This window comes from Ciona intestinalis, chromosome 10, assembly GCF_000224145.3.
Source record: "Ciona intestinalis chromosome 10, KH, whole genome shotgun sequence".
NCBI lineage: Eukaryota > Metazoa > Chordata > Ascidiacea > Phlebobranchia > Cionidae > Ciona > Ciona intestinalis.
Window position 1 is genome coordinate 1,602,162 of NC_020175.2, and position 13,097 is coordinate 1,615,258.

The following is a 13,097-nucleotide window of genomic DNA, read 5'->3' on the forward strand; positions in this document are numbered from 1 at the left end:
TCTAAAAACCGTTGTTTGAAATTGTTAATAATTTTTTTAAATAATTAAATTTCCTAAACAAGTGGTAAACTGTAAGCGTTAACGTACCAAATAACTAAACTAGCCTAACAAACTTGAATAGTTGGTGTAGTTTTTAAAATAAACAGCTAAAACCTTCCAAAAATACTATGCGCCTATCTTTTACAATGGAGACGAAGGGAAATGGGGACGGAGTTGGCGGTCACGTGAATAGAAAAAAGAATATATCACGGTTTTGAGCAGTTGCGCGTTCTACTCTTTTTTATTTCTGTGATATTATATCTGTGATCCCCGCCAATTCGATTATATGGTTGATTGCGCACGAGTGGGGAAGTTTTATGAATTGTATGGGGAGTTAAAGGTTTCGGTTTTGAGTAATTGTTTTGCAACGTTTTGTGGTAGCCTATACTGTGCTTCGAAAACGTAATGATTCGAAAAGTAAGACCCGGAGGTAAGTTTATAAATAGCTGTGTTTTTTATTGGGTTTTGTTGAATTTGGTTCGAAATACAAGTACAACAATAACTGCATTTGCACCATTGTATTAATTCCCATTGTATACAGGCCCAATGTTTTACTCCCTAGCGAAATAACCATGATGGACATCCAGAAAAGCTGTTAGTAAATAAATTCATAACGGATAATTCTTTTTTAAAGGTCCACCGCGCAGAATGGCACTTCTACCAGCTCCTAGACCTGAACACCATTTAAATCGACCTTTTTTAAGAGGCCAAATACGCAAACCTAGATTAGGCTTGTTACAACGACCTAGAGCCTCTTTGATGGTAATTTTGTTAACAACCTTACATTATGCAATATTAAATGAAACTTTTTAGCATGACATTCGACCCAGATTATCGAATCCTAGACGCACTGAAGGTTTATTAGTTACACCACGTCTACAAAATACAGGTAGATACTTGTAAAGTTTATACAATTTACTTAGAATTTACTTAGATTTAAATAATTTGACTTGAATATTTAACACTAAATGTTACATTGAGATTTTCTATGTAACCAGGGCCAAGGCATAGAATTGCTAAAAGACCTGTACGACATGATGAATTTTATGAAAAAGCAGCATCATATGGATATGAAGAAAGAGAAGCTTCTGAAATGACCCACCCCACAGGGAGTAATCAACGAAACTTTCTAAGTGAAACAGATTATCATTCAGAGCATTATGAAGCAAAACACCAAGATATGGATAATCATTCGCAAGAATCTTTCAGGAGAGAACAGCATATAAAAAAAGAAGCATACAACCTACCAGAATACCACTACCATCAAAAAGAAGACAATCATACTTCAGGTATTTACTCGGAAAGCAGAAACTGTGTTCATTCACAGCGTCAGCAAGAATCAAACACCAAAGCACCAAAAAAACCTACAGTTTCTCCACCCCCCAAGATAATGAAACTGCAGGAAAATGAAGAAGACATGGAAGAGGCTTACCGTCTTCACAGAGAAAAGTTAAGCAGATCAATTCGTGAAAGGAAATTAAGGAGCGAGGAAAAAAGAAAAGAAGAAACCCTTGCTCCTACTGATGTAGACCAGTTTCCTGTTACAGACATTGAAGAGAATCGCAGGAGTGATAAAAATGAGGATTTGTTTGATAGCAATAAAAGGGTTTATGAAGAGACAGAAAAATTGAAAGAAAGTAATGATTCTAATGGTCTTTCATGTTTGGCCCATTACCTGCTGCATATTAAAACATTGAAGCCAAAAAGTTCCCTGGAAGAAATGAATAAGTAAGTATGATGGTTATGGCTAAACACTGGGTTATGTGGATGTTAACAGAAACATGATACACCAGAAATGCAATTACAGATCTCTGTAATTGCCGTACACTAAACAAACTTAAATTTAGGCACACAAATCTATATGTTAAAAATATTAATAAATTGCAAAAATGGTGATGGTTTTAATGTACACCGATACACCATTTTTAGCAACAACATGTCTACATTGAATAATCACAAAACATATATATATATACTTGTCACAAACACAAATATAAACCCTCAAACCAGGAACTAAATACATTAAGCTTAATTAAATCTTAAATCGTAATAATATTGATTGGGCCAGGATAAATTTTAGAAATCTAACGTTATGCCAATTTAACAAACTTGTCACAATAAGAAACTTTCACTCTTAAAAGTCCAAGCTGTGGTGAACAATGTGCCGTATGCTAGTGTGTTCACAAAACTAACGATTAAATAACAAGATAAAATTGAATTCGCAAGATAAAATTAAACAGACACAACAAACAATACGTTCTACTGATATTACTATTTTAGGCATAAACAATAGATCAAATGTTTCTATTAAGCTTTATCAATTCTATTTAAAATATATATCTTTCATTGTTTTTCATAACAAGCAAGTAACACCTAAAATAAATTATAATTTGACAATAGGAGACTAAATTACATATTACAGCCTGTATATGCTTAATTTAAAACATAAATAGTTAAGTGTCACATCAGTCAATGATTGTATTTTTATCAAGCCAAACTCCAGAAACATTCTTTTCATTTCATACAGTAAAGGGCCTGCTGAAGAAAGTATATTAAAACAACAACCATCAATAAAACATGAAGCATTGGAGCAAGAAAATAATGAAATTGTTCCACAAAATGATCTAAATGCACCAGAACTAGGTGAAAATACTAATTTTGTTAAAAATATCTTGAAAAAACAACAAACAATTCAACTCTCAAACTATATCAATGAGATGAAAGCTACTATGAGAGAGGAAGGGAATATAACAACTTGTGTGTCAGCAAAAATTCCTTTTTTTGATGGATCACTTAGTCCCTCTGTTAAACTTGAACCACAGGATACTGAAGATGGTATAGGTTTTCTTGAAACAGAGAATCAACTTTCAGAAGAACCAATTGGAACTCGAATGGTTGCAACAGACACTGGTAGTGAATCAAGACATTTGGTCATTACAACTGTGAGTAACTGATAACTGTATTCTTAAACTACTTCTGCACTACTCTCTCCGAAAAAAAACCTTTTGAAATATTGCTTACAGCTTGGTACTTTGAAATACTCACACAGTTACACTATCCTTTTTGCCCAAAAACAATATTATAGCCAATTGAACACAAAAAATTTAAGAAATTTGAGACAACTTACAAATTAACACTAAATATCATGTAGTTAGGCTAGCGTTCACTATTTCTTTATTGGGGCTAATGGGCCAATTCTGCCCCATGGTGTGTCATGCTGCAGGACCCCACCGATATAGAATACTTAACATCAGTACACAAAACAAAAACATATCTATCAGGTTAAAATGAACTACAAAAACTTTTACGGATGTGGGTTTATAAAATTATATTTAAAAACATGAAGATGTATGCAATACCAATAATGCATTTATTTCTGTGCATGTCCATGTTGAAAAATCATACTCTTCTCAATTTCTGCTAGTGTTACAAAGTAAATGAGATTATTTATTGATTTCAATGAAAAATTATTACATGCTTTAAAATTTAGAAAATTAAGAATTTTGAACTCCTAGATGGTACAAAATAAATTTAATCTAACGCTTTGCTTTCTAGGGGTCATTGACATACTTATACAAAAACCAAAAAGTTAAAATCCAAACGCAAATAGATAAAAAATATCCAACACATGTAATATGCTGTTCTTAAATTTTAGTATCCTATTCTTTTACTGATTGAAAACTGAAAACTACCTTGCAGTTGCAATCATACACTAACTTTTTTATATATCTTTAGCATTTCAAAGATGTTTCTACAGATGACATTCCTGATGAAAATAGGTAAGTTTCCTTGCTATAATTTTGCTACACAGGTTAATTTATATTTATTTCTTACAGGTCAAAAAAAGAAGATATCAGTTGGTTTTGCAAAGTGTGTGATATGAAAGTCCTGGAGGAAAAGATAACACATCTCAGAACAGCAGAGCACAAGGTAAATTGCTATATTTTGCTTCTAGATTTCTACATTGTGCGTTGTGGTCACTGCGTTTTATTACATTTGTTTTATGTGCTGAATTTACAAACATTTTAAATAGAAAAAGAAGAAATGGCAGAGACCCTACTGCGATGTATGCGACATGTGGTTTAGACATCCAAGACAACTTGTACAACATGTTAAAACACCAGACCATAAATCAAATGTCTCGCAAACCTTTGGAGATGAAGATATTTCTAAGTAGATGTTTTTTCCAATACATTGTATTAAAAATCATAAAAGGCTACTTTAGGATCTTTGTAACCAAATATAAGATTTTAAACACCATGCACTTTAAACAGTAACAGCTCTGAAAATATTTTACCTGATGAACAATCTGACAAAGACCACATGCAACACGGTAAACAATATAAGGGAAATGAGGAAATTCAGAACAAAAAGAAAGTTGACATAGTACCAGAAGGAGAGTTTAAGTTGGGTAAGTGAAGTCTAATCGTATATATCATAAGGTAAGCAGTATGTGGTTCTAAACTTCTAATCACTGTTAGCAGATATCCCACACATTATTCCGGTGACTGGTTACTATTGCGACGCATGTTGTGACTTTTTCTTTGATGAAGGGTCAACTTTAAATCATTGCAAGTCTGATTCACATAAACAAAAGGTAATAGAGCAATATTGTTCAAGTGGAAAAAACTTCTATCTATACAACTGCATAACTCGTTTATAATAATAAACAGACCATTAAACTAGTTTCATAGCTTCATAAAACAACCTTGAATATTTCGTACAGTTTGGTTTTGTCTCATAAAACTAGTTTTAGTTTTGTAAAATAACACTGAGATATAAGCATAAAGAAAATAGGCAGGGGTCAATATGACTTTAATTTGAAATAAAAACAACAACAAAATATCGGTTTAACGTTATATAGATGAAGTTTACATGGCAAAGAAACTAGCACAGCCTGTTAAACTCGGTAGGTTAACTACAAGTTGCAGAATACTGCTAATGTAAATAATAAATATATTTCATTTTAGAGTCCCATCTTCCCCCACATTGTAGTTTTGTATGTTTTCATTGCCAAACTTTTAAAGATTTGCTTTTAATTTAGTAATTTATACCTCCGGGGATATTTAACTAAAAGATACTGATATAATAAAAATATAATATTTTGAAAATATATTCGAAATTTGGTTATTTGCACTTGGTGATAATTTATAAGAAGTGGCTTGTGCCAAAAACAGAGTAGTAATACCCAATTTGTAGCAAAAATAAAAACTATATCAATAGTTATAATCAATTTTCTGTTATTTAAGTTCATATACACTTGTTTGATACAATATTTATCCATTGATGTTCGAACATTACCCATTGTCGGTAAACAATACCAATTGTTATGCAATAATATAATGTATAAGTAACATGTTAAAAACTATAGCAGTAAGCCGGAGTAGGGCAAGAAAAAGATTGTTTAGACTTAATTTTGAAAGCGTACAGTATTATTTCGTGTTATTTACGTATATTCCTGTTTATAAATACACTTATTAATCAAAATTAACAATGATTTTAAACTGTCCCATCTTATCCTGTGTGTTTTCAAATTTGTAAAATTTCACTTGTTGTGCAGATAGTTAAATAACTCTTCGTGGGATTTATTATATTTTATTAAACTGGTGTCAATTAATAAAGGAATGATAGTACTAATTTGTGGTATTACCAAAAAACCGTCATCTATTTTTATTTTGGAAATATTTGGCAATATGTGCTTAAGTGTCCTATCTTACCCCATTGTACTATAATAAATGTTTATTTTCTTTACCTTTCTTCCTGTTATTTTTACCTTAACTAAACTTTTATATTTTCATGTTTTCTGCACATTTGGATGAAGGTTTCACATGAGGTAAATTAGAACAATTACTGCACTCTGCACATTTATGTTTACCTCTTTAGTGATTTTGTTGATTGATCAGTTTTAAAGAATAGTTTAAATGTCAGTACATAATGCATGTGTTTTTCAGTATTGAAGTGATTAAATAAAAAATTACCAACATCTGCTTTGCATTGAGCTAAGCTGAGAACAAACTAAGACTGATATGGACTGTTTGTAGGATAAACCGAAAGGAAGTGAATCTGCTGAAACAACAGAGACACCAAACACCAAGAAAAAAGCAACAAAACATAACGGTGCTAAAACTATTGGCAGAGTAACTGAATCACCGAGCACTAAACCTTTGGATTGGAATTTTGTGATACCAAAACTAAAGTAATCAATGGACAATATACATGTTGTAAAAGCTATTTCTTATGGTTTTAAATGCAAAAAAACACTGGGAATATAAGTAGTTGTTGTTAAACCTGACTGCATATGTATTTGAAAACTGCTGCCAATATCTCAAAGCATGGTAATAAATAAATGAACATGTAATGTTTCAAAGTTAATAAAAGCAGTAAAATCAAATAAGAATGAATCAAGTTTGGTTTACAATATTTTTTTTTAATATTTGGATACAAAATTTAGGAATCTGAAGTAAACATTAGGTAAAAATAATTAAGATTACAGTCATTTTAACTTTTCTTCACTTTTAGTTCTAGTAAGCTGCAACAATTTATAATATGGCACATTTAAATATAATTAACACGGAGGTTAGTTTATACATGGATTTTTAGATAAGTTCTGACAAATGACCTGATTGTAATGGATAATACTGGAGTGTCTCTATAACCAAGGAACTTGATTATGAATTACACATTAGCCACAGTTAGACAAAGTACAATAATATATTACGTACTATACAACTGAAGCCATTACACTACATACCAAGTAACTTTCAACAATATATGGACACAGTTAAATACACCACATATTGCACATTGGCAGTGTTAAACCAACACACTTTTCACAATTTATACCATTAGAATAAAACGCTGCATTATAAAACCTACTTAAATATAAAATCAATTTGAAAAGCTTTAGACTATCAAGTGTTTAACGATAAAAATATATTGAGATTATTTAATGTTTCTATAAAATAATCATTAAAATATATATGCTTCTTACTAGGCTAAAATGTAATCATGCTGCAATTAAAATTGTAGTAAAACTTTTAAATAATAAAACCTTAAACAAAATTCGGATGTTTTCTTAGTTCATCTTGAATGCACTCATCAGAAGGGCGTTGCAAATGTCTTTGAAACAGAGACTGAATTGTTCCTCTCCTAACATTCCCAGCCTGCATACTGCCTTCCCATTTGTCGATAAAATGATCCAGAATTAAAGCCACAAAGAGGTTTACACAAACCACTGCCGACACAAGCCACCAAGCAACAAAGTATATCTGTGACCATGGGCTCACCATATCTTTAAAGGCCGTAAGAAAGACACCCCAGTTATTAACTACCATCACGTCCCACAGTACAACAAGAGAAGCAGCGAAATCATCAAAGTTATTTGCCCAGTATTCCAACTGTTGGTATGTGCCACATTTGTATGCATTTGGAGGCGTCAACGTAGTATCAGGGACACTGGTTATAACATCATAATCTGTATTAGGCTTCAAGCCAGGTGGTGGGTCAATTGCTTTTTCAAACGCCATCATTCCTATAATAGCAAATACATAATATATGAGAATTATGATGCCCATGAAAGACCTCAGACTTCTTATTATTTGAACCATTACATTGGTGACCAAAGCCATGGGTTTGAAGTTGGGAATAATCCTCAACAAGCGCAGCAGTATTAAAATGTTGACAATTCTTGCGCAATCCCATAATGTCAAGCCAGTGCTTATATCAGCTGCTTGATTTCCAAACTCTGAAAGTTGAACTAATTCCACTGTAATCAAAGCTATGGATAGAAGGCCATCATAAAGACAGCTTAGAGTGCAGAAATACCTTTTTCCAAGTGAGATAATCTTCAAGACCTGCTCAATGCAATAATAAACAACAAATATGTAATTCATAATGTTAAGACGGCTGAACACAGTTTGGAATGATTCTTCATAGTGAATGGCAATTTCTACTGTCATTAAAATTGCATTTAAAAGAACCATAAGGTTTCCAATTAAGTTAAAGTAGCGAGACATCACCATTCTCTGTATTAACCTCATCTGTCTTGAACGCCACATTGGTACAGTTGCCTGAGATTGTATTGTAGCATTTACAACTGAGTCAATGCCTTCAAACAAACAACAAAATTCCCCATAACTAATCTCAGATACATTGTTCTGTAAAAAAGGCTTAGTGCGTTGTTTTAACAAGTTACGTTTCTCTGGTTGCATGCAAGTATTGGCCAGTACTTCAATTGTTACTGTTAGAGATATTTTGGAGTCTGTTGTACAGCCATCATGCAGTTCTACATTATGACAAGAACCTGAACGTATGACGTTATAAGCTGCACTTAATGCAACACATCGACGAAAATAACTTGTCTGCATTGAGCTTTTGAAATAGCCACGAAATTGGTTGTAAATAATGGCTGTTAACAGGTTAAATATAAGAAATGTTCCTATAAGCGAGAACATAATAAAATAAAGAGCGTACAGACGATTTTCTGAGTAAGATGGCATCATGACATCTGGATTGTTGGCAGTTGTAAGAAGAACCACAAGAGACATGAGGGCATTATCTATCGTTTTGAAGTACTCCTGCCACTCTGTGTTGTTAAATTCTTCTCCATGATGATGGGTGCCATTTATATGAACATGTGTATGCGGAAAGACCAGCATTCCCAACATTGTGAAAAAGTATAAGTGCAGTGAAAGCAAGGTTAAAACGGAGGCAATCTCTGGCAAAGTATTCCGTATAGCTTTCAGTGTCTTTTTAAGCAGTGTGGTGTTCTGAACAAAAAAATACGGGCGAAAAAGCCGCCGTACTCTTATTCTATATACTGTATTCCCAAGTGCTAAAGAAATCACAACATCAATAAATGAGATCATTAAAACGACATACCCACCAGCAATCCATGGGTATTGTCGAATAAATGACCTTTCATACTGTTTTGTTACCAAATAGCTCTGAACAATAGTATCAATACACAGTATTACCAAACATACAAGCTCTACACCTTCAGTGTATCCAGGCGGCAAGACAACTCTTGTGTAGCCTCTTCTAGGATCGGAGGACCAAATAAGAGATGATGGTTCTTCTACAAAGGCAAGCATAAGAAGTAGAAATGTTGTTACATTTACCAAATAAACAGCAGGTGCTGAATGAGACCACTGGTAAAGTTTTAAAGCAAAATCGTTTGTCTTATGGTGAACACTGCGGTATTCTAAAGCATCTTCAAGAAAAACTGATGCCTGTAACTTTACTTGACCAAATTTATTGTAGCTATATGAAGTAGAATGTGGCACATCTAAGTGATTATTGGAGACAGCTTGAGGGGGTGTAGTTTCTTCACTTTCTTGTGTGTGGTTTTGGTCCAATACGTCTGAACTCAGTAGACATACACTTTGCTTTTTATCCAATTGATCTTCGTGGGCAGAGGGAACGTGATTGCACTCCAACATTTCTACCATAGTTTTTTAGCAGGACAAGCTAAAATATCTACCAAATCTACATTTCGTAATTTGCTGGAAATCTAAACCGATCGAAGCACATTCTAAAAACTTTAAAAGTGACATTTTCCCAAAATATGCTATTCTTTACCACTACCAAATTCGGGATACCTCAACCCAGAGTCGTATTAACACCGAGTAGTCCAACTGCCGTCTATGTGTGTCCAAAATAGAGCAAAAGTGGTGACTTTGACAATGGGTTTAAACGAACTTGTTAAGTTTTGTTTGTGTTGTATAAATTTAGCCGCATTAAATGAATTATGTATAAATTTAGCCGCATTAAATGACTAAAATGTCGCAAATCAACCGCTTCTGATTTTTGACACAGAAAACAAATAACACATGTTTTTTTACATTTTTCAACCTTTAAATTTGTTTTTAGGCCCAAGTTTTTCTTTAATTTTCAGAAAAACGTACATTTTCCCTATACCTACTGTGTTATTTTGGACCCAAATTGCCGTTCAATTTATGTTTTACGTAACAAAGGGTTGGACTACTCGGTATCTACCTATGGTAATACCTCATGTGCATAATGACGGCGCGAATTTAACAACTTAACCATAACCTTGACGTAACAATACCCTACAATCAGATATTCTAGAATTGCGATTTTTTCTTTTATAAACAATAGAAATCACGAGAACTTATGAAAGAAATAGAGGTTAATTTTATTTTCCCCTCCCTAACGAGCTTTATTTGAGCAAATAAATAGAAAAATGTTGAAATATATTCTTAGTATAAAACAACATTCTTGTGCAAATATGTTTAAAAAAAATATGTGAAACTGTAGTATGCATCTACCTGTTACTACCAAAGAGGTTGCTACCAGAGTCGTATAAAAAATAACCTTTCTATGGCTCTGGTTGCTACCAGAGCCTGAGCCATACAAATACCGTGTTTATACGACTCTGGTGATTATACGACTTTAATACGTTTGCTACCAGACCTAATCATAGTCGTAGAAACACATAGTACTCCAACTGCTGCCATCTTGTTTCCAAAAGCGAGCATAAGTGTAAGCGGTGACTTTCGTAATGAGTTTAAACGAACTAGTTAGGTTTTGTTTGCAATTTCATTTTGTGGGAAAAATAGCTTATATTTACCTTGTCAAAAATTCTTTGCAAAAAAATATATATAAGTTTATCCATATTAAATGACTAATATGTCACAAGTTCACCGCTTTTCAATCGCGGTTTTTTATTTTTCCAACCTTTAAATTTATTTTTAAGTCTAAATTTCTTTTTAAATTACCGAAAACATGCATTTTCCCTATACCTACAGTGTTTTTTGGAGCACAAATTGGCGCTTAAATTGCCTTTTACGTAACAATGGCTTGGTCTACTCGGTATTTCTATGGCTCTGGATCTAATAACACTATGTGGTACTGAAGGAATGCTGTTGGCACCCAAATACAATATTTGACATATGTTTCGTTTTTAGAAGAACAGGACGTTATAAAATTATGTAAACATTCTTTGTTTACTAACGAATGGGACAGAAAAAAATGTTTCATCATGCCCCACAGTACTATAGTAGGGTGAATGAAGACGGAACACGGGGGAAGGCGGAACTTTTTATTTGAATTCCCTGTTACCCGCATTTGATGACACGAACAAAAGTATATAGTAGGGTGGGGGGAAATGGGAAACTTTGTCAGACGAGACTTTTAAAATTTCACCTGTTGTGCGGATCGGTAAATAACTCCTCGTGTGTTTTATTATATTTTATTAAGTTGGTGTCAATTAATAAAGGAATGATAGTACTAATTCGTGGTATTACCCAAAAACCGTCATCTATTTTGATTTTGGAAATATTTGGCAATGTGTGCTTAAGAGTTCCATCTTCCCCCATTGTACTATACAACATTTTGTCTGAAAAAAAAGATGATCATTTTGAATGCTTACCAAATCATATTTAATTTGCCGAAATATTGTAATTTGAAGATTTGAATAGCTAATCTAATATCTTATGTTTAACAATATAGGCTAAGACATTTTTTAACAGTTATTCTAAATAATGCCTTTATGACTATAATTTTTTATGCATGCGTTTGTAGGATACAATATTTATCGATTGGTGTTCTAACTATGCCAATTAAAAAATATGTAATAAAACACACGAGGAGTTGTTGTATAGCGATTCGCACAACAGATGAAATTTTACAAATTAAAAAAAACACAGGAAAAGACAAGACGGTTTAAAATCGTTGTTAATTTTGATTAATAATTATATTTATTATTGGGAATACACGTTGATAACACTAAATAATAATAAACGTCTTTAAAATCAAGTTTAAACATTCTTTTTCCTGCTCTACTGCTATAGTTTTTAAAATGCGTAAACAGACCGCACGTTACCTTTAATTTTTGTGGTAAATTCAAAAGCGACTATTTTATTGATTCCAAAAATACTTTGCTGATTAAAATTGGTCCAGTATGGGCGTAGTCCTTAAACAGTGATCTCTAGCGCCACCCTTTTTTTACTACGATTGTGATGTATAATGCGAGTGAAGTTGCTGTATATTGCGCGTTTGCTGTGTTCAAGTGTCGGTCATTAACGTAAAGAATAGATTTAAAAGGATCAGTGACATTCTTTAATATACCGAGCTGTGAACAGCTGTACACTCTTCAATATATCGAGCTATGGTCCGAAAATTAAAAATAGTCTCGTTTGACAAAGTGTCCCATCTTTCTCCATCCTACTATATATTTTAAACATTACAGCAGTAAAGCAAGACAAATAATGTTTAAACTTAATTTTAATACGTACAACATTATTTTTTTGTTATTTACATGTATTCCTAATAATAATTTTACTTATTATTCAAAGCAAACAAATATTATAACTGTACCATCTTGCCCCGCCTATTATAACTGAAACGTTAAAACTACAACTGTTGTACGATTTGTGCAAACATCTCCTTCTGCGTGTTTAAATATAATTTTTATAGTGTTTTAATTAATAAAGGTATGGTAGTACTTATACAAGGTATCACCCAAAAGCCGTCATACTTAGAGTTTGGCAGCATGTGCTAAAGGATCCCGTCTGACTTCCCCTACTGTACATATTAATTTACAGGTCATGATTCGAGTGTGAATTTTGTTGCTAAGAATTCGACTACAGTAATAGTATTATACAACTAGGCTATTTTGAATTGGTGCTTCTTTGCAAAAAAATGTCCAACTTGCTATTTTCAGAAGCCTTTATATACCAAGGGAGGGTAAACAGCTGAGCAAAAACGTGACAAAAACAAGCTTAATAAAATATTTCCCCTGCCAACAAAAAAAGCGCCGCGTTAATGTACAATACATCAAAGGAAAAGAACAATACATCAAAGGAAAATAATTTCAATACATCAGTCTAAAATAGTTCTACAGCAGTTTGCTGCATATTTAATTTGCGTTGCACTGTGGCGAACTTTTAGTAATTGCTATCTTAAATGTGTCCGAAATTATACTGTAAGAAGATTAAGTAGCTCATCGGCAGTATGTAATCTTATTGCAAGATATATATTAAAACAAACACGTGCTATATTTAATATAGCAAGTGTTTGTTACGCATATTTATTAC

The 13,097-nt window shown here is 32.8% G+C and overlaps 2 protein-coding genes across 6 annotated transcripts in view; one reads left to right on the forward strand and one right to left on the reverse strand.

Annotated features, from left to right (window-relative positions):
• Positions 1 to 6,408, forward strand: part of zf(u1like)-11 (Zn-finger (U1-like)-11) — a 7,066-nt gene extending 658 nt beyond the window's left edge. Inside the window, exons 1-12 of one of the 5 annotated variants that reach the window (XM_009861628.3) lie at positions 304 to 469; positions 674 to 801; positions 853 to 928; positions 1,038 to 1,767; positions 2,567 to 2,981; positions 3,775 to 3,818; positions 3,876 to 3,969; positions 4,073 to 4,212; positions 4,314 to 4,450; positions 4,524 to 4,636; positions 5,861 to 5,872; positions 6,081 to 6,401. In XM_009861628.3, the coding sequence (XP_009859930.1) occupies positions 445 to 469; positions 674 to 801; positions 853 to 928; positions 1,038 to 1,767; positions 2,567 to 2,981; positions 3,775 to 3,818; positions 3,876 to 3,969; positions 4,073 to 4,212; positions 4,314 to 4,450; positions 4,524 to 4,636; positions 5,861 to 5,872; positions 6,081 to 6,239 (2,073 nt within the window). In that variant the 5' untranslated portion in view covers positions 304 to 444 and the 3' untranslated portion in view covers positions 6,240 to 6,401. Of the gene's footprint in view, positions 1 to 303; positions 470 to 673; positions 802 to 852; positions 929 to 1,037; positions 1,768 to 2,566; positions 2,982 to 3,774; positions 3,819 to 3,875; positions 3,970 to 4,072; positions 4,213 to 4,313; positions 4,451 to 4,520; positions 4,653 to 5,860; positions 6,025 to 6,080 lie in introns of those variants that run through there. The other 4 variants (XM_009861627.3, NM_001129861.1, XM_026836209.1 and 1 more) reach the window with 4 other exon arrangements.
• A 51-nt stretch (positions 6,409 to 6,459) lies between these two features.
• LOC100176107 (two pore calcium channel protein 2) lies at positions 6,460 to 9,546 on the reverse strand. Its single transcript, XM_002122165.5, has one exon. The coding sequence runs from the start codon at positions 9,486 to 9,488 to the stop codon at positions 7,092 to 7,094; it is 2,397 nt and encodes a 798-aa protein (XP_002122201.1). The 5' UTR covers positions 9,489 to 9,546; the 3' UTR covers positions 6,460 to 7,091.
• Between the last annotated feature and the right edge of the window lie 3,551 nt (positions 9,547 to 13,097).

Bases quoted from the DNA above. Each gene is read 5' to 3' on its own strand.
- LOC100176107 (XM_002122165.5), bottom strand. From the start codon at position 9,488: ATGGTAGAAATGTTGGAGTGCAATCACGTTCCCTCTGCCCACGAAGAT.